At 39.7% G+C, this 21,419-nt stretch overlaps 1 protein-coding gene and 1 pseudogene across 2 annotated transcripts; one reads left to right on the top strand and one right to left on the bottom strand.

Moving 5' to 3' along the window:
• Positions 1-21,419, top strand: part of LOC109049916 — a 100,195-nt pseudogene that overhangs the window by 40,678 nt on the left and 38,098 nt on the right.
• On the bottom strand, positions 10,618-20,523 carry LOC109072938 (gastrula zinc finger protein XlCGF57.1-like). 2 transcript variants are annotated; one of them, XM_042722501.1, is made up of 3 exons: positions 20,454-20,523; positions 20,030-20,153; positions 10,618-12,204 (listed from the first exon to the last, which is right to left on the bottom strand). In XM_042722501.1, the coding sequence occupies exons 2-3, from the start codon at positions 20,106-20,108 to the stop codon at positions 10,769-10,771; spliced, it is 1,515 nt and encodes a 504-aa protein (XP_042578435.1). In that variant the 5' UTR covers positions 20,109-20,153; positions 20,454-20,523; the 3' UTR covers positions 10,618-10,768. The 2 variants fall into 2 exon arrangements, with proteins under 2 accessions (XP_042578435.1, XP_042578436.1); XM_042722502.1 differs by having other exon boundaries at positions 20,272-20,476.

Genomic DNA, 21,419 nt, shown 5'->3' with positions numbered 1-21,419 from the left:
TCCACCGCTCCCGGCTCTTCTGGTCCAATCAGCGCAGGGCTGTGCCACAGTGTTGTTTTGTGTTGAAAATGTAAAATATATATATAATGAGCGAGTACATCATGAATCCATTTTCCAAACCGTGTTTTTGTCTTATCCTGAATCACTATGGTACACCTATAAAAAGTGTTTATATTCGGACTATTTTAGTCTGGTTGGGGTCGGCAACGCTGCAGAGTAGCACAGTACCTGCGTGACTCGCCATAGATGTAAACAGAGAGAAGTAGCTCCGGCTACAATGTTCTTCCGCCAGATGCGAGCGCCAAAAGTTACCGACTGCACCTTTAATGTAAGTTATTTATTCTTTCTCGTGCGGGCCGGTACCAAATGACGCACGGACCGGTACCGGTCCGCGGCCCGGGGGTTGGGGACCACTGGTTTAAATGACCAAGCAAAGAAAGCATGTCACGTTTAGTCACGGTACGTAGAGATAAAGTTTTCAAAACCGATCTAATTCTGAGGAGTTTTTCATTTGGGAGAGAAGCTTGCATTCTGACTTTGTCGAGTAATATACCCAGGAATTCAAGAGAAGTTGATGGGCCCAGCGTTTTTTCTTTAGAGAGGGGAACACCAACATCATTGAAAACCTGTTTGAGAGTGTCAAGTACCTGCTTTTGGGAAGAAGGAAAATAAATAAGCAAAAAATCATCAAGCAAGTGCAAACCGAATGGGAGCTTACAGACATTCAGCAGAATCCAACACAATGCTTCAGAAAGACAGTTAAAAATTTTGGACTACTCCGGCACCCAAATGTAAGTCTAATTGTGAAGTAGAATTTTGAATTCCATTTGACACCGAAAAGAGCCCAATCATTAGGATGAATTGGAATGATTTTGAAGGCGTCAGTGATGTCGGCCTTAGATAGCCACGCACCTTGGCCAGCTAACTTGATTAACTGAATAGCATTATCTACAGAAGCGTAGTGAAGTGAAAAGGGGTCTGAAGGAATACATTCATTGACACTTGCAGTGAAATTAGAATGAGGAGAAGACATATCAAAGATTAACCATTTTTTCCCAAGATTGTGGACTACTATGAGTTTAAAAATGACACTATACCTCTGCTCTGAGCTAACTTTGCTAACTTGAGCCTGATCCAACTGATCCTATTAGCCCAGGCTAAACAGAGCTAGGCAAACGGGCTTGAGCCTGCTATATTCTTCTGGAGCTTGGGCTAACCAGCCTGAGCCTGGTATATCCTCTTGGAGCTTGGGCTAACCAGCCTGAGCCTGCTACATCCTCTTGGAGCTTGGGCTAACCAGCATTGAGCCTGCTACATCTTCTTGGAGCTTGAGCTAACCAGCCTGAGCTTGCTACATCCTCATTGGAGCTAGACTAGCGGGCCTGGCCTGCTTCATTCTCCTGGAGCTTGGGCTAACCAGCCTGAGCCTGCTACATACTCCTGGAGCTAGGCTAGCGGGCCTGGCCTGCTTCATTCTCCTGGAGCTTGGGCAAACCAGCCTGAGCCTGCTACATATTCCTGGATCTAGGCTAGCGGGCCTGGCCTGCTTCATTCTCCTGGAGCTTGGGCAAACCAGCCTGAGTCTCACCTATCATCCTGGAGGCTAGGCTAGCGGGCCTGGCCTGCTTCATTCTCCTGGAGCTTGGGTTAACAAGCCTAAGCCTGCAACATTATTGTGGAAGCTGGGCCATACTCTACAAGATAAACTGGTACTGTTATTAGTCAACTTTACTATTAGTAAATTAATGACGATGGCATTTTTCTTAATTTTCTTATCTCTGTTGGTCACTTGGAACTTGAAACCGGGCACTGATCCGAGGGTGAGTTGTTTTAATAATATGGTGGGCATACAGGAGACCTACTATAGTGGCACAAAAACCAGTATTGACGTGCACCAGGAACCATTACACTTTTGTTGGAACCTGGACTTCTGGATGGATCTGTATTGGGATTTGCCTAAACATGGAAAAATTTTTTGCTTTATATAATTTGTCTTTCTCAATAAATGACAGGCATTGCCTGGTTTCAGCATATGATAGGCCGGCTTCAAAATATACTGTGAAATGCAGATTGATTATTACACTACTCCTACTTTTATCTGGAAATGTGCAGCCCAATCCTGGCCCCTGTTTGCAATGTGTCTTGACCCCTGCTGAATTTAAATCAATGCCTGGACTTCTGTTTGTTCATCTTAATGTTCGCAGTTTACTACCCAAAATGGACATGGTTAGAATTTGGATTGAATCTACAGATGCAGACATAGTGATAATTTCGGAAACATGGTTGACGAAATCAATTACTAATGAAGATATAAATGTGCATGGGTATAATGTTTTTTGCAGTGACAGGCCGAAGAAAGGTGGTGGCGTAGCTATCTGTGTTAAGTCAAGATTTGGTGCATCAGTTGTTCTGTCTGAGTCTCTCTGTAAGCAAATGGAGTTTTTGGCCTTAAATGTTGAAATATTTAAGTCCCTTTCAATAACTGTTGTGGGGTGTTATAGACCTCCATCGGCCTCCAGGGAGGCTTTATCATCTTTAAAGCTTCTTTTGTCCAGATTAAACTATAGGGAACTTTTACTGGCCGGGGACTTGAATTGGGACTGGCTAAATGTTGTTTCTGATGAATTTAAATCTTTCTGTGATTCTGTCAGTTTTAGCCAGTTGGTAAATGTACCTACAAGGCCTAATCTCAAAAATCCAGATTAATCTACTTTAATTGATTTGATTCTAACAAATGTCCCACATAAATTTTTATCCATGGGTGTCTTTTGTAATGATCTGAGTGATCATTGTGTTATTGCTACTTCGAGAGGCAGTAAAATACCCAAATGTAAATCGCAAATTATTAGAAAGAGGAATTTGAAAAATTTTAATGAACAAGCCTATCATCATGATCTATCTTTGATTAACTGGGGACAGCTTGGCCTGTTGCCTGACGTTGAGCTTGCCTGGTCACTTTTTAAGGAGAATTTTGAGAAAATTGTAAATAAACATGCTCCTTGGACAAAGCACAGAGTGAAGGGACGGGAAAATCCTTGGTTTTCTCCAGAGTTGTCAGACATTATCCATCAGCAAAATGTGGCATGGGCTAAAGCTAGAAATGGTGATTCTGCCACTGACTGGTCCATTTTCAGACAACTAAGAAATAAATGTACCTCTCTTATCAAAAAGGCTAAATCAGAATATTATTTTATCAGTCACAAGTGAAAACCTCAATAATCCACAGAAATTTTGGAAAGTCATCAAGTCTCTTTCTGTGAATAAAAGTAATGAAGCCCTCCCAAAATTTGTCTTAAAAAAACTATCTCCCAGTCTACGACAGAGTTGATGTCTTAAATTGCTTTAATGAGCATTTTGTATCAGTTGGTTCTCTGTCAGAGTCGACAGGAGTAGTCGCTGTCACTCCATGCACATACTCCTCAGTGTTTTCTGGAGAGCCTTTTAATTTTGTTTCTTTTACTGTGCTGCAGGTGCATGGAGCTCTTAAAGCGTTAGATCACAGAAAACCTCCTGGACCAGATTTAATAGAGCCTTACTTTTTGAAAAAGGCGGCTGATTTTGTTGCAGAACCCCTTACAATTCTTTTTAATCTGTCAATTCAAAACAATGAAATACCATCAGTTTGGAAGTCAGCTTTTGTTACTCCCTTGTTTAAAGGAGGTGATCCAGCAGTTTTAACTAACTATTGGCCTATATCTAATTTGTGTGTTTTGTCAAAAAATTTAGAATCCCTTGTTTCAGACCAAATAAAAGAGTTTTTATACTCAAATGAACTCCTTTCTAAACTGCAGTCAGGCTTCAGGAAAAAGCACAGTACCATCACTGCTGTTACAAAAGTAATTAATGACATACTTGTCGCTCTTGATAGAAAGAAATTCTGTGCATCACTTTTTCTTGATCTGTCGAAAGCTTTTGACACAGTGGACCATGCTGTTTTAAAGCAAAAGCTTCTTTGTCTGGGATTGTCTGATTTTGTAGTTTCCTGGTTCATGAATTATCTGAGTGACAGGACTCAGTGCATTAAATGTGATGGTCTATGTTCTGCATTAGTGAAGGTCCACAAGGGGGTGCCACAAGGCTCAACATTAGGACCTCTCTTGTTTATTATGTATATAAATGAACTAGGCCACAATGTGTCGGATGCTAATATGCATTTCTATGCTGATGATACGATTATTTATTGTTTTGGATCGTCCCCAGCTAAAGCGGTTGAGTCTTTGCAGAAAGCTTTTGATGTGGTTCAACGTACGCTTATGCAGCTTAAACTGGTTCTCAATGCTTATAAGACCAAACTGATGCTGTTTAGAAATACTAAGAAGGTTTCTCAAGCTCCTCCTCCTGTGTTCACTTTGACTGGAAGTGTCATAGAGGTGGTTCATTCTTATAAGTACCTTGGTATCTGGCTTGATGCTCTTTTAAGCCTCATATAGACAACCTTGTGAAGAAACTCAAACTTAAACTGTCCTTCTTCTTTCTAAATAAATTTTGTTTTTCTTTTAAAGCAAAAAAGCAGCTAGTCACTGCAACATTTTTATCTATCTTAGATTATGGAGACCTGGTGTATAGGACCGCTTCAGCACAATGTCTGTATAAGATTGACACTGTTTATCATGCGTCTCTGAGATTTATTATGAATTGACCCATCATTGTGAATTATATTCCAGAGTGGGATGGCCATCGTTGTCCATCAGGAGATCAGGGCACTGGCATACTTTTATCTATAAGGCCATGCTTGGTCTTTTGCCATCCTACATCTGTAGTTTAATCACATGGAGAAGTGTTAGTTCTTATTCATTGCGATCAAATGATCACTTGCTGCTCATTGTTCCATTTGCCCGTACAGAACTGGGAAAAGAAGGGAAAAAGGGCTTTTGTCTACTCAGCTCCTTTTGCATGGAACTTTTTGCAAAAAGACTTAAAAGCATTTAAGGAAATAAGTAATGCTTTTAAGTCCAGATTGAGAGAACCTGAAATGACCTGTTTAAATTGTAAATGTTTTTAATTATTTGTATTGTATAACTTTCATAAATGTAATTGATTGTGTTTTTGCTGCCTCTTGGCCAGGACTCCCTTGAAAAAGAGGTTTTTAACCTCAATGGGACTTTCCTGGTTAAATAAAGGTTAAATAAAAAAAATAAAAATAAAAAGTACTGGAACGTTACTGAGAGTCGAAGGATGACCACTCAGAATTTTATCTGAGTATAAGTCTTCGCTTTGTGAGGAGGCTTGAAACGCCATGGACACACCGATTTCAGGTGAGGATCCCTGCAGAAGATTTGCAGCATCATGGACAGCAGAAAGAAGCTTGGCTGTCATAAGCTTTGGGACAAAAAAAAGCAGTGTGACTGTGTGAACTACAGATGGCACAAGCCAGAATTTTTTGACCTCCGAAATGGCGAACTAGGAGTTCAGTGTCCGTGATTGACCAGTCAATTCTTGAGTTGTAGAGAGCAATAAAAGATGCAGACTTTGCGGAGAGAGATTTATGGTATTCATAAAATAACGTACCCCTGTAGCGTTAATTATAAATCTCCAATCATAGCCAAATAAAGGTCTTATTCCTCCCTGAGCTTAAGAAAAACTTGACACAAGACATCTCTGTATATACTGAAGGCAATAACAAATTCACAGAAAGAAAGATTTCGTTGTAGTCTGGGATTGGAAGTTTTGAGGAAAACTGCCACATCGCCGCAGTCTACCATTTGTCTATCAATTGCAAGAGATGGAAGTAGTGGAGTAGCAAGGTTAATGTCCTTACCTTGAATGATGTTTTGTCTTAGTTGGGAGGACACTGTTTCTGTAGCAGGTGATACAAACCGCCTACCGAAAACTTGGGCTGAAACCGCAGTGGATAGGTTGAAATGTGAAGTTGTAGGTATGGAGTTAATTTCTTGATTTGAAGAATTAACCGACTGGTAATGTGCTTGTACTCCTGAAGATGTAGATGGGGCACTTGAGGGGTCGTTGAATCCAGAAAAATGACGGGAAGAACCGAGATGAAGCCTGTAGAACTTGAAGGCAGAGTTAAACCTGGACCGCAACCAGTGAGAGCGTTCTCGAAAATGGCCATTTTTGATTCGAAGCCCTTCACGGTATCTGAAAGACTTTGGAGGAGTCAGTATTGACGTCAGCATCTTCAAGGTTAGGAGAAATTTGCTTTAGCTGCGCAGATGTCACAGGTTTTTTATCAGCGCAAGGCAAAGAAGACTTAGTAGATCGCTTCCTGGCCACTTGTTTAACTTGGACTGGCGTTGCTGATATTGACTGGGCTGTATCTGCAGGTGAAGTAGGTGGAATTCCCACAGTGTTGTAAGCCAAAAGGAGCAGATCTTCTCTTGACAAACCTTGATTAATAGAAATGCTGGCAGCTTGAAGAGTGTTAAAGATCTTCTCGGAGGACCACAGAGCCCACGGAGAATCACAAGATTGAATCCGGATGCTACGTCGAGTTGCAACAGGAGATGGTGGAACGAGATCATCATCTGGGTCTGTGTAGTCGCAGACAACGAGAGGTTGCTGTGACATTAGGATTTGGACGGGACGCTAGTGCGAACAAGTGGATGTCCGCGTAAGTGCCTGCGAAACATAGAGAAGGGTGAGTAGGGAGCTTATATATATATACACCTCGTGTAGGATGCCTATTGGCCAGATCAAATTGTATAGTGTGATGTAACATTAAGTCTTCCTGGTAGAACTTGCTAATTTTTGATATAGCTTCATTACCAATTTAGAAGAAATGAAAGCTTCAGCGCATGTAATTGTAAACATATGATGCAGTTTGGCAAGAAATGTAAAGCTGACAACATGAGATATAAAGCGTTTTATTGTGTAAATGTTTTACAGGTAGTAGTGCCCATGGAGAGCAGCACACAGATGTTTGGAGCAGACACAGCGATAGGCAGATCATGCTCTCCTGCTCTTGTTCAGGGTTATGTGGTTCAGGGGCGTCATCATAGTCTTCCTCATCCTCTCTGTGCACTCAGACAAGGACAGCCTCAATGTCTCTTTCCCATCCATGATCAGATTCAGTCTGACTGCAGCAGTGATGGACGGCAGAGACAGGTGAAGCTGTTTCATCAGAATAAAGCTGCAGAACTGCCTCAGCTGTGTTGAGATGACAGTAGGGTGTGGATTCATCTCAAATAAATACATGGTTGTCAGAAAAATGTTTGAATAAAGCTTTGTTTCATGTGTGGATGACTTGTATTTATTTATGGTCATGATTACTTTTATTTATTCGTTTACTCATGTTTCCTGTTGTTGTCAGTAAATAAAATATAATTAACTGTTTATTGAATATAATTGCATTAATTCATTACTTGACTGAAAATTGAGATGTATTCACCTTGGCTGCATTTGTCTAGTGTGTAGTCATACATAGCCATGTCGTGAAAAAAAAAAAACATTTTGTTTGTTGTACTACAAAATATAATTAATAATTGGTCAGCATTTACCATTATTATTGTTCTTAAGTGTTGGGGTGGGCTAGCAATGGTTTCTGATGTAATCTTAATTTCGAAGTAGTAATATTTACATTTTTCGAGTGTAAAATCCAGTCTTCTCCAAAGATGAGATCTTTGAGCAGCTCATCGACGTCTCCTTTGTGCAGAAATTGCAAACATCGAGGAAAACGTACTAGATAGGGTTATTGAGTTAGTGATGCTGAGGTGTTTGTGCACCTGTCACAATATTATTGCAGAACTTATAATTACATACAAGCACAGGGAAAGATGGTAGTATCTTTTAACAACGAACAATCATAATGACAAAAAACAGAAAACATAACTGTAATGGGTTTGCATACATCATGGTATGAGATTATATACCATACGAAGAAAGGATTAAATATCTTTGAATAATCATAATATTCATATCAGCATAATGCATAAAAAATGCAGTTGTTTTGTGGTATTTATAAGCCTGAAGGATGAAACGAGAGAGAAATTCAACAAGAAAAATAGGAAAACAAAGGAGATTTAAGCCAGTTTTGCATGTGGATGAACAATTTTGCACAAAATAATAACATTCAAGAGATAACGATTTTAGGTTTTCGTAATAATTTTTAAATCTATTTAAAGAATTAAACTGTGGGCCATATTACTAGAGTTAAAAATATAAAAACTTAAATCAACCCCAGATTTATTGGTTATACTGCAATCACAATAAAAGGGCAGCTGTTTCTTTAACAAGACCACAAAATTAGGAAATTTAATCAACATTAACATATTTAAAGATTAAACCTGTCGCTCACATCTTAAGTTGTTGTGCTTGTTATACATGATAACGTCAACATGAAATAAATGAAAAATCATGTTTTCTTTTCATGTCCAGTCATGAATAAATACATTTATTCATAAATTTTCCTTCATGTGACACATGCTTCCACACCATTGATAGACATTTCTGCCAATCTATGTTTTCATGTTATACAGAAGGGGGTGCTATTGTGCATCTTCTAAAAGAGTACAGAATCTACACATCAAAACAAAATAGCAAAAGTAGTATTGCTCATGCACATATGAAATAAAGTGATCATCAAACTTCTATGACATGGAGACCTCTACACAGTCTAAATATAGTCTAAACATCTGAAACTATAGCAAAGAAGATGGTTAAGTGAAGAATAATGAGGAAACAGGCTTCTCTTTAGTGTGAATACTTGTGACTCTCAGTTTGCGCTTTTTGTGAAACTCTTTATACTGTTATGGCATATGTCAGGCTTCTCTATGATGTGGATTTTACATTATTTTTATTTGGATTGTTCATGATATGATGATGATTTGTTTTTTGTATTCTTACCCCCAGGGCATCCATGATTTAGGTGACTTTGTTTCTTCAGAACACCACAAACAGAGATTTTTAACTCAAACCATTGCAGTCTGTCAGTCGTATAATGTAAGTGGGTGGGAATCACGGCTTTGAGAGTCATAAAACATAAGCAAACAAAACCAAATTAAACCCTACGGCTCGTGATGATACATTGATGTGTAAAGACACAAAACCATCGGTCTGTGCAAGAAACTTAACAGTATTTATATAGTTTTTTTACGCATTTGCTTCTTCTTCAGCTGGCACATGAGGGGTCTTCTTCTTGCTTTATGGTGGATCGCAGACTTATAAGTGCATTTACCACCACCTATCTCCCAAGTGGACCATAGACACTATCTACTATTTCAATTAGGAGTATCAATGGTCCATTTGAGAGAAAGGTGGCGGTAATGCACTTATAAGTCTGCAATCCGCCATAAACTAGACGCTGCCTCACACACAGGCTGAAGAAGAAGACAAATGTGTTCAGGACAATCAGAGGTAAAAAACGATATAAATACTGTTCAGATTCTTGCACAGACTGATCTTTTTGTGTCTTTACACATCAATGTGTCGTCACGAGCCACAGGGTTTACATTTACATTTAATCATTTAGCAGACACTTTTATCCAAACCGACTTACAAATGAGAACAATAGAAGCAATCAGACCAGCGAGAGAACAACAACAGTATACAAGTGCCATGACAAGTCTCAGTTAGTCTAGTGCAGAACACGTAGCTATGTTTTTTTTTTCCAAGAATAGAAAAGAAAAGCTAAATGCTAGTATTAGTTGGTCAGGTGCTGGCGAAAAAGATGAGTCTTTGGATGTATTTTGAAGATGAGTAAAGACTCAGCTGTTCGAATTGAGATCGGGAGGTCATTCCACCAGCTGGGAGCAGTCCAGGAAAAGGTCCGTGAGAGTGATTTTGAACCTCTTTGGGATGGCACCACAATGCGCCATTCACTTGCAGAACGCAAGCTTCTGGAGGGTGCATAAGTTTGAACTAGTGAGTTTAGCTATATTGGTGCCACGCCAGTGGTCGTTTTGTAGGCAAGCATCAGTAGGTTTTGTAACCTGAGGAGGAGAGGAGTAATGTGAGCTTTGTTTGGCTCATTGAAGACAACTCTCGCTGCTGCATTCTGGATCAATTGCAGAGGCTTGATAGTACATGCAGGAAGGCCTAACAAGAGAGCAATAGTCCAGTCTGGAGAGCACAAGAGCTTGGACAAGAAGTTGTGTGGCTTGCTCTGACAGGTAGGATCTGATCTTCCTAATGTTGTATAAGGGCAAATCTGCAGGACTGGGTCATTGTAGCAATATGGTCTGTGAAGCTTAACTGATGATCCATCACAACTGTCCTGGAAGGAGTTATGGTTGACGAACCCAGCTGTACAGAGAAGTTGTGATGAAACGATGGGTTAGCTGGAACCACCAGCAGTTCAGTCTTAGTAAGGTTGAGCTGAAGGTGATGGTCATTCATCCAGCTAGAAATGTCACTCAGACAGGCTGCAATGCGAGCAGCTACCGTTGGGTCATCCGGTTGAAATGAGAAGTAGAGTTGAGTGTCATCAGCATAGGAGTGATAAGAAAAACCATGCTTCTGAATGACAGATCCTAATGACGTCCTGTAGATGGAGAAGAGAAGTGGTCCAATCACTGAGCCTTGAGGAACCCCAGTAGTTGTGACTTAGAAACCTTTGGTTTTGTTTGTTTATGTTTCATGACTCTCAAAGCCGTGATTCCCATCCACTTACATTATAGAACTAACGGACTGCAACGGTTTGAGTAAAAAAAAAAAAAAAAAATCTCAGTTTGTGATCTACTGAAGAAACAAAGTCACCTACATCTTGGATGCCCTGGGGGCAAGCAGATAAACATCAAATTTAAATTTTTGGGTGAACTATCCCTTTAAGGTCATTCCTGTCTGAGAAATTCATTAGGCACTTGTAACATCTAAATCATTTCTCTCCTGAGTGAAACCTCATGTGACGATTAAAGCATTCTTTATATCTGAAACTTTTCCCACACTGACCACAAACAAAAGGCTTCTCTCCCTTGTGAACCTTCATGTGAGTCATAAAATTTTCTTTTTGTGTGAAGCTCTTCTCACACAGTTTGCAGGTGAACGACTTCTCTCCGGTGTGAAGTTTTAAGTGGACATTAAGGGATTTATTCTGTGTAAATGCCCTTCCACACTGAGGACAAATGAATAGCTTCTCTCCAGCATGGACTTTTAAGTGGACATTAAGGCTTTCTTTTCGAATAAAACCTTTTCCACACTCTTGACAGGTGAAAGGCTTCTCTCCAGTGTGAATTCTCATGTGAACTTTAAGGCTGTCTTTTCGAGTGAAACTCTTTCCACACTTTTGGCAGGTGAAAGGGCTCTCTCCAGTGTGAACAGTAACATGAATTTTAAGATTTCCTTTTAGTGCAAAACTCTTCCCACACTGTTGGCAGGAGTAAGGCTTCTCTCCAGTGTGAACTTTCAAGTGGTTATTAAGAGTATTTTTCAGTGTAAATCTCATTCCACACTGAGAACATATGAACAGCTTTTCTCCAGTGTGGCTTTTCATGTGGATTTTAAAGCTCTCTTTTCGAGTGAAACTCTTCCCACACTGTTGGCAGGTGAAAGGCTTCTCTCCAGTGTGAACTCTCAAGTGGCTATTAAGGGTATGTTTCAGTGTAAATCTCATTCCACACTGAGAACATATGAACAGCTTTTCTCCAGTGTGGATTTTCATGTGGATTTTAAAGCTGTCTTTTCGAGTGAAACACTTTCCACAGTGTTGGCAGGAGTAAGGGCTCTCTCCAGTGTGAACTCTCATGTGACTTGTAAGACTTCCCTTAATTGAGAAACTCCTCCCACACAGTTTGCAGGTGTGAGGTTTCTCTCCAGTATGAACTCTCAAGTGAGCATGAAGTTTATATTTTTCTGTAAATCTCTTTCCACACTGAAAGCAAATGAAGGGCTTCTCTCCAGCATGGAATTTTAGGTGGACTTTAAGGTTTTGTTTTCGATTGAAACTTTTTCCACACAGTTGACAGGTGAAAGGCTTCTCTCCAGTGTGAATTCTCATGTGGAATTTAAGGCCTGCCTTTTGATTGAAACATTTTCCACACTGTTTACAGGTAAACGGCCTCTCTCCAGTATGAATTCTAATGTGGGCTTTAAGGCTCGTCTTTCGACTGAAACTTTTTCCACACAGGTGGCAGGTGAAAGGGCTCTTTCCGATGTGTGATTTCATCTGGACCTTAATGTTCTTAGTTTCTGTTTCATGAGTCTGCGAGTAACTCAAAGATTTTCCCCCACTCATGAAATCTTGGAATTTCTCATACTGATTTTTCTCTTCCATTTCATTCTTTTCTTGACTCTCCTCTTTCAGTGGCATCAGATCTAAGGTGAAAAGAAACAAAGAGTTAACATCAGTTTAATGGCACAAAGCAACAGACGTGAAAAAGATGTAAAACCTCAAATCCAATAACATGAATGTTAGATCCTATATCCACTAACATGTATGCTAGATCCTATATCCACTAAACAACTAGAAAAGATAGTTATCTCAAAACTAAAACCAGAGGTTGTGAAACAGCTACCAGATACAAAACAATGCCGGACAATGAATGAAATAAACGAAGGGACATTTTTTAAGATTTTTGGCATTTTCACTTTTTTATTGAGAGAGTTTATATTTGACAGGAAGCAAAGTGGGACAGAAATAAGGGAACGATATCAAAAAGTTCCACGAGCCAAGACTCTAACTTGGGATGCCCGAAGTGCAACAGCACTGTATATCAGTGCATTGCCCATGAGGCTATCAGCGCCGGCAGACAGCTGTGCTTGTTTAGTTAACATCCATGACAACAGATTAGTGGCAGGAAACTAGAACAAAGGAAGACAAACAAACTAAACCTTTATAAGAATGAAACTAACACTGATAGAACATGATATTACACCCCCTCCAGGAAGCCACATCCAACTGAGGAGGGAGGGCAGGGGCTCTAGAGGTGGACGAGGGCTTGGCCAAGGGCTGGAGAATAGTGACGATGGTGGGAGGAACCAAGTTGGTGATGATGGTGGGAGGAGCCAGGACCAAGAGGAGCCAGGTGGTGATTAAGAGAGCAACCAGAAAGTCCACGGGGAGATGAAAGAGGAAGGAGCCATGGTGGAGACTTGGCTGATGACATCCGGTGGATGACTGACACAGGCAGGGTGATGTCTGACCAAGCTGGAGTCAGATGAACAGTACGATGTTCTCTGGTGGAGCAGAGGGAGAGAGGGGCCTGGAGAGAGGAGCCTATACAGAGACGACAAGTCAAGATGGAATGATGTGCACAAAAGCTGGAGGTAGAGTCATGGAATTATATTGACTGGGTGAGTCTGGAGACCGGAAGAGTCCAGACTTAACACATTATTGTATTACAGGAAAAGTCAAGGGGGTGAAGGGAACCAGTGGCGGCAGGTCTGATGGAGATGCTGAATCTTGCAGTGGAGGTGGGAGACAGGGGCCGAGAGGGTATTGGAGTGGGTGTGTAACAGCTCACCCTCAGTGGTGAAAGTGTGGGTGGGGTCTTCCTCTATTCTAACTGTAGGGCTTGGGCTTTGGGCCAGAGGTGGCTGCAGACTCTGGTTTCTCTTTTGGGCATTGGCTCTGGGTCAGGCTCATTGAACAACCTACTGGACAACATCCAGTCTAGTTCCAAAAGTGGCCACTCAACAGAACTGCCCTGCTCTCAATTATTGAAGCTCTGAGAGTGGCAAGAGCAGCCTCCAAATCATCAGTATTCATCTTGCTGGATCTGTCTGCTGCTTTTGACAAAGTTAACCACTCATGACGAAGGGCATCTCAGGAACCGCACTCCAGTGGTTCAGGTCTTAGAGGTGTCCTGGAGGGGTGAGGTGTTTATGTTGAAACATCTAGAGTCATGTGAAAACTATTGAATTCCACAGTTTTCTGTATCAGGACATAAAAAATCATCTGGTCCTTGGAAGGTTTTTTTGGTAATTGGAAGGTCTTTTTGGAAAATGAAAATTAAGTTTCACATTGTGTCAGTGTGATATGCCAATTATTTAAAAACTAGGCCAAAATGGAAAAGCCATGGTTGACAAACTAAGGACACCTTTTTACTGTTAACATAAGAATTAAGGGGGTAAGTAATGGTCAGGCACTGCTAATCACTGGTTACTGTGACCAACAAAATACTTTTTACTGCCATATTTGAAATAACAGCTAAACATGTTGGATTCGCTGTGTTTGGATACCAATGTAGGTTCTTAAAGCCATAAACATCAATAGCAACAAAACATCCACCATTGTTGATGGTGTTTAGGCTTATTCGGGATGGCACCGGTGCACCGCGGGAGCGACTGGATCAGTCATGTGCCGATCGGTCCGCCCGGCACCGATGCATCCTGAACAAGCCTGTTGTGTTTGGTGCTGCCACGCTACTATTGCTAGGGGAAATTAGATGTATTTAGATGACGTAAGACCTGACTCTGTGGTGGCTCTCTAGCCAGTGGAAAGGCAAATCGGTCCTTAGAAGGCTCGCCAGTCAAACCAACTCCAAACCAGCAATAGCACTGGCTCTGATCTAGCATCCGGTTCATGCTAGTGGAAAAGGGTTAAGTGAGTGCAAGCACCTCTTTAGAACCAGAAGTTTTGGCAATTTGCTGGTCTGGAGAATTCTAGCATTTGGTACCACAAGGCTGAAGAGGAAAGCCATTAATCTGGGAAAAGTATTACAGCCATTTCCAAACAATTTGAAGTAGGGCTGTGCTACGATTTGAGCGTGCGCGATTTCCAAATCGCTTTATAGCACGATTTTCCGCGGTCCCGACCTCCCGCAGTATGCTATCCGATCCAATCAGATTGCACCTAAGTGGAGCACGAGAACAGAAAAGACTGGGCATATGCCTAACTCCAGGTTCACACTCTGTCTGTGATGCGTATTTTTTTTCCGAGCCCATTTTAATGGATTAGAACGTTTACACTGGACACGGTAAAAGATGAACAGAAAAGGTAAGACATCGAAAGGTGCGAAAAGAATGAATCTCTAGCTAATGAGCATAGAGAGAGTTGTGAGTGAGCGAGAGGAGACATGTTTTAAGTGCGTGCACTCTCTCCGGACGAGAGCAGCGTGTATCTGAGCACGCGTGTCTGGTTTTGTGCAAGAGCAAATGAAATCTGCGTGCGAGAGGACAGATTTGCTCTCGCGCATTATTTTAATGTGCTTTCACGTTACAATAATGCGCTCTCGCTGCTGCTTCTGCACCGCATACACATACTGTACACGCACTGCAGACGGAGTACGTGTGAACCTTTGGCAATAAATATATTTCAGCACCTGAGGCACCGCTACAACGTGCTTCTGCACCGATTAATGGTAATGTAAAAACAACAAAAAAAAAAAAAAAAAAAGCCCTGGACACGGGATTTATTTATTTTTATTTTTTTGCCATATGTCTAGACATTTTGTTTGACATCTTTACTTAGTGATTATTTTGACTTATGTCTGTTCTAGAGGCATGTTACAACTTTTTGATAAAGCTCTCATTGGTTTTCTTTTGGAAATATGTTTCACATTTATACTGAATCCATTTATGACTGTAAAGCATGTCTGTGTGTGTCAAAATCGTGATTAAAATCGAAATCGCAAAATTGATCAAAAAATCGTGATAGGTTTTTTTTGTCCATAATCGCACAGCCCTAATTTGAAGTCCATTGTTCCACAGTGATGAAGATTATTCACAAGTGGAAGACGTTCAAGTCACACAGCAATCCCAGGAGAGGATGTCCCAGCAAATTCACCCCAAGAGCAGACTGTTCAAAATTCGGTGAAATTGCAGACAACCCAAGAACTACAGTTCAGACTCTACATGCCCCAGGTAGCATGTTAAATTATGAAGTATGTGACTTTTCAATTAGGAAAAAAATACACAAGTATGGCATGTTTGGAAGGTTTCCAGGAGGAAACCCTCCGCTCTCTAAAATGAACAAGGCACGATAGCTTAAGTTTGCAAAGCTGCATCTGAACAAACCATAAGACTTCTGGAACATTGGGCCTCATTTATCAATCTACCGTAAAAAAGCAAACGTAAAAATGCACAAATCAACTTATGACAGGATTCGCCTGTGATTCATGAAACATTCATATGCCACCAATTCCATCAGAACAATCATACGTTGATAAACATGGTAGCTGAAAACACCCCGGTTTAGAATTGTTCAACATGGAGAAACGTAACCCGACCAAAAAGAGGAAGTAATCTCACCAAAGAGAAATCTTACTCCAAAAACACACATAAATACAAATATAACAAAAAATTAACACTATAACCTATTTATTTCCCCTCACTCCACAACAAATCCTTTAAATTGAACAGCATTCAGAACAGAATGAGAATAAAAAATAAGCAGATATAAAATTATATAATAAGCTGTAAAATAAAACACAAATTAGGCTATACTAGCATTCATTTTAAACAGCATACAAGAAAATGCTAAATGTCAAGAGAATTTGTCCACTTTGCTCTCGAGTGCAAGGCCAACTTCGGAGTTCTGTAAGGCACGTGCTTTTCGTTTATGTATTTATTTCCTGTCTCTGTGAAGGCTCTTTGGTTGTAGCTCTTAAAGTATTTCTAGTTTATGGATTCGTTGCATTACAATTGCAAGCAGCATTGATTATGTCAAATGTGCAGTTAAATGTGTGCGCATGCTGTTTAAACAAGCATCCTCATCGATACCTCTGTTGTGTCATGTTTTACAGACTGTATTAACATTGTGGTGACCGTGTGCATCACAGGAAAATGTGACAAACAAAAACAGCACCCCCGACCTAAAATATCATAAAGGAATAAATGAAACCCAAGGGCAACATATTCAATGATGTTCTATTAAAATGACAAGATCTAGGCTATCAAAAGCAGTGCAGGACCTCAGGGAACAAATACACTGCAAAGTCAGCTACTGCCAAAGGAATTAAAAAAGTCTCCTTTCTCCCATCTGCGGTCTGAACGCCATTAATGTTTAACTAAGGATTAACAATGCTCTTATTGTCTGGACCGGTTTCCTGTCAAGGAGAAGAATTGCTAAAAACCTATGTCAGCATTATGAGAAGTGATAATGTGATTCCACAACAGAGGACGTCTGTTCTGAAATACTCCCGCTCATCAGAAAAACTAATCATAAACTAATCATGTGACGTCGATATCCTGAGTTGCTTTCCTGTCAGCCGTGTTGCTATCCACTCTAAAGGAGTTGATGAAATTAACACTAGATCACAAGATCTAACTCCACAGGAATCATCAATAATTAATGGACCTCAACAAAGGATCCATACAGCGTGTCCCATGACTTGTGACTTGCTTGTGTCTCTTTCTACAAACTGAACTTTTCAATAAATAATCTCAAAAGGACAACCATTGAGAAATCTGAAGGGTTAACGATATTCACAAGTAATATGTTTTATGTCTTATATATGCTTGATGTGTTTAATATAATCGGTGCAACTTTAACCAAGGTTTAATAACTCTTTTAGCAGATAGTGCTATTAAACGTGTGTAAGATATGGAAAGTTTAGTGTTGAACGAATGGCCGCAATATTTGCAAGACTGTGAAATGAATAAAAAAGATGGTATTTTGAATGGTGTGTGTTGCACGACACTTTATAGAAGTTATTAAACAAAACCTGCAAAGATATTTCCCCATGTGATATATTGAAGCGTCATGTTAAGGTATGCACCCTCCGCCTTGCAACCAGTCGATTGGAGGATTGTGTCGTGGGACTGATCAAAATCTTCCCCTTTAAAACCACAATGTCCGCTTGCCCTTCAAACCACCGGCTTTTAGCCACCAGCACTTTTAGCCATCAGCGTGCTTGCAATTCATAAAGAACTTCAACTTTCCATGACAGAATCTTCAAAGCTAACGCCGTGCAAACTAAATGACTCAGAAGAAACTTTGTCCGCAGTCCAAGCAAGAGCTGTTGGATCTCTCAAACTCGCTGGGCAATCAACCGACCAATCAAGGCAACGGGTTTCCCCAGACGTCATCTACGCCACAGCTAATCCGAGCCGGGATTCCCCATTTAGTTTAACGCGAGCCAAGGAGAGAAAACGACACCGCGGTCAACAGCGAAATCACAAGTAAAGGCAAACAAAACTTCTATGTATTGCTGAAATGGTGCAAGGTCTTTATTAAGTGGTAAAGATAAAACTAAAGCTCTGCTTTTACTGACTTTTTCGGAAAGCCTGTGAATGAAGTCGAGATTTTCTCCATAACTCACCTCATAAATCCGTTTCAACTGTGTGTGTGTGTGTGTATATGTATGTGTGTGTTCATTAGGTTTTAGATCCATGTAATAGAGTAGCTCAATAAATTCTTGTTTCATTTATAAAGTAATATTGTCTTGTGTGTTGTATTGTAAAGTTAAACTTTGCCTAGATCCGGTGCTACCTAGCTCGTAGCTTATAAATTCTCAATTTTGTTTGTGTGCTCGTTGGCCACGAATTAGTATAAACAGAATTGTGGAGATATACTGATTTTAACGTTCTCTGGATGAACCACTGATGAAGTATAAACTAATTAAATTTGGAATCAGTTTAATTAAAGCAATTCGAATCTTGAGATTCTATTCCGCTCTAAAAAAAGGCTAAATCCCTACAGCAGTGATCAAATTTTATTGTGTTTTCTATACGTGGACGCACAAATTGTGACATAAGCCAAATGCAATTGCTGCATTACCGTTTGCATTTTCGTTTTCAGGAACGCACAGTGACTGCCACATTTCAAATGAAAAAGCAGTCCATTTGTAACTGTATTTCCCATGTCCTACAGGTTATGAGCCTGTCATATTTAAATAGCAAGATTAATTACCACATGTGCTTTTTCACTCTTTTTTTCAGCCCCCAGTATAGTCCTGCCCTTCACACAGATTGACAGATTTCCGTGTAGACATCAGAAATTCAAATACAAAAGGAATTGCGATTCCATTTGAGTTTTGGCAGGTTACATGTAGGAATCAGAGAGAGTGAAAAAGCAAATGTGGTAATTAATATTGCTTTTAAAATATGACAGGCTCATAACAGAGGTCAGCACGGGACAATTTTTTAGTCCCGCTCCTGCAAGGTTATATTCCTCACCCACCCGCTCCTGCTATTAACTCTTTGTTCACCCGCTGTCCGCTTGGAATAATTTTCTTCCTGACCGTTCCCGCTTAATTTAGATCTCGTTTCCAGAATCTCACATTTAAACTGCCGCTGAAGAAAAAACGTGAGATAGGCTAACAAACAAAAGCGTAGTCTGCACAAAACTTGAATTATTGACTTTGACTTGAATTTATATGAATTATCTTTAGACACAAAATTTGTTTCATATTTTATGCAACACAGTAGAAAAAAAGTGTCAGAGAAAATAAAATTGTACAAAAATTGTCTCTTATTTTCATTAGTATTGTCGAGGTGATAAATTATTTGGAATGTTTACTGTTTAAAAATTGTGTATTAGCTATTTTTATTAGTTACGATATCTGTCATTTAAAATGATAGGCTAAGCAAACTATAGACAAAACCAAGTTGAACGTCCTTCATCCACACACTTTGCTCCGTCACTCATCACAACCTGCCTGTTCTGTCTGGGGCTGTATATTCACCACCGGTAGGCTACAGCCTGCTCTGAGCATCATTCTGCACATGCTGCACACAGACCCCGCAAATAAAACCTGTGACGCAGAAAGCATGCATGCAGCACGTGCATAACAGTCCGAGTGCAGGCTTAATGCAAACTGTAATACAAGATTTGCAACTGCATTTGGATTTTGTCACAATTTATGCGTCCATATATGGAAAACGCGGTTGAAAATACAATTTGCAATTCCTTATGAAAACTGCCTTGAATATTCTTCCATAGTTTTAATCAATGCGTCTGGAAAGAAAGAGATGTTTACAAGACCCTGAATTAACAAAGTGATTTCTGAGGATGAAAAAAAAAAAAAAATTATAGACAACAAATCTCCCTCACATTCACGGTTTGCTAGTGTACTAGTGATATAAATGTATGATTTTCAGTGTTTTTAATTCTATAGTATACTGGGTTTAATGTTACAAGAAATACTTGTTTTGGCTATTTATTGTTTATCATCATTTAATAAGTGACAAAATAATGAGACAAATAACAGAGATAAAGAGATTGATGATGAAGAAAGACTTTGAGAATGAAACAGACCTGTGTGTTCGTCAGTATCTTCATGTTTGAGTGTTTCTTCAATCTTCAGGTCTTCACTCTCCTCTTTAATAAACTCCATCTTTATAACAGTGTGCTTCAGCAGGAGTTCTCTGCACACAATGCCCTGATTAAGACAAAGTGAGGTAGTAATTAATTGGAGTGTTTAGATTATTACACTCCTTAATAACTTGAAATCAAGGCTTTTTTGTTGTTTAAAGCTCTATTTGTTTATCATGACTCACCAGCGAGCAAACAGCGTTTAAATGAGATGCACGTTTTCTCTTATTGGTGTTTACTCACAAAAACTGCATTATTGTTATTAGAAACATCGCATTCATTAAGCATTTAAACACTTCACGGTTCTCTATGTAATTAGCATAGCGAGTTATTTTGGTGCAAACACTTGAATCGATTAAAAACAAACCTTTCTTCAGCAGAATCTCAGATGCAGGAGTGTGGCGCTGCCTTATGACGTCACGTCACCACACACCAAAATAAAAGTTCCGTTCACGCTAAACAAATAATAATAGAAGTTATTATAATGGTGGGGGAAAAATTTTAAAGGTGTGATATATAGTTTTTTTTTAGGGTATATAATATATTATAAGATGTTATTAATACTGATGATTTTTTTCTAAAGCTTCTGGCTTATATCTAAATATAAACAAATGTGAAGCGACAACAACTACTGAGCATTTGTTCAACTCTAAATCATGAATAAAGTTAAGTATCTTCATCTTTATATTACAAAGGATTTGAAAAAACTGTTCAATATTTCAAAATCATTAAGAATCTGTTGTTGATAATTTAGTTTGTGGTAGCAGTGAGATTTAATTTATTAACTAAAACTGAATCTTAATCATGATGTAGCTATATATCCACTTTATTTCATCTCAGTTTCTACACAGAACATCAGATTTCCTCTTTGCTGAAATTATCATTCTTATTAGTATAAATAAGCTGAAGGTGAAGATCAGAGACTCTGTAAATCTGCAGCAGGTTCTTGATGAAGATCAAACTGTGGAGCTGCAGTCATGAAGTCTGACTAAAGTAGTGAAACGCTGTCGTTTGATCTAGATTTATAGTTTTGAGAAGAAAACAGCTTCAGTATGTAGTTATACACCTTTTGTAATCTAATATAACACCCAGATTTTTGACTGTAGAGGAAGAATCCAAGATGGCGGCGCGTCCACACGCAGCGGCTTCTCTCTGTCCTGACAGGACGGTGTTTTCGTGTTTTTTGTCTTGTGAGTCGCAGTGTTTTTGTACGTCGTCATCGCGTCTATCTGTCTTTAAGCATGCATACAGTCTTGAGTTTCTGCTGGATGTCGGCAGAGCCGCATTTTTAGGGTTAAACTCCGCGCACGCGGAACAGCTGTGGGCCCTCGGT

Source organism: Cyprinus carpio, chromosome B4 (genome assembly GCF_018340385.1).
Source record: "Cyprinus carpio isolate SPL01 chromosome B4, ASM1834038v1, whole genome shotgun sequence".
Classification (NCBI taxonomy): Eukaryota; Metazoa; Chordata; class Actinopteri; order Cypriniformes; family Cyprinidae; genus Cyprinus; species Cyprinus carpio.
Note: the sequence above shows the minus strand (reverse complement) of the source record. Positions and strands in the feature narration are given on the sequence as shown.

Bases quoted from the DNA above. Each gene is read 5' to 3' on its own strand.
- LOC109072938 (XM_042722501.1), bottom strand. From the start codon at position 20,108: ATGGAGTTTATTAAAGAGGAGAGTGAAGACCTGAAGATTGAAGAAACA. The intron at 12,205-20,029 runs GTCTGTTTCATT...TTTTCACCTTAG, and splicing joins AGATACTGACGAACACACAG to ATCTGATGCCACTGAAAGAG.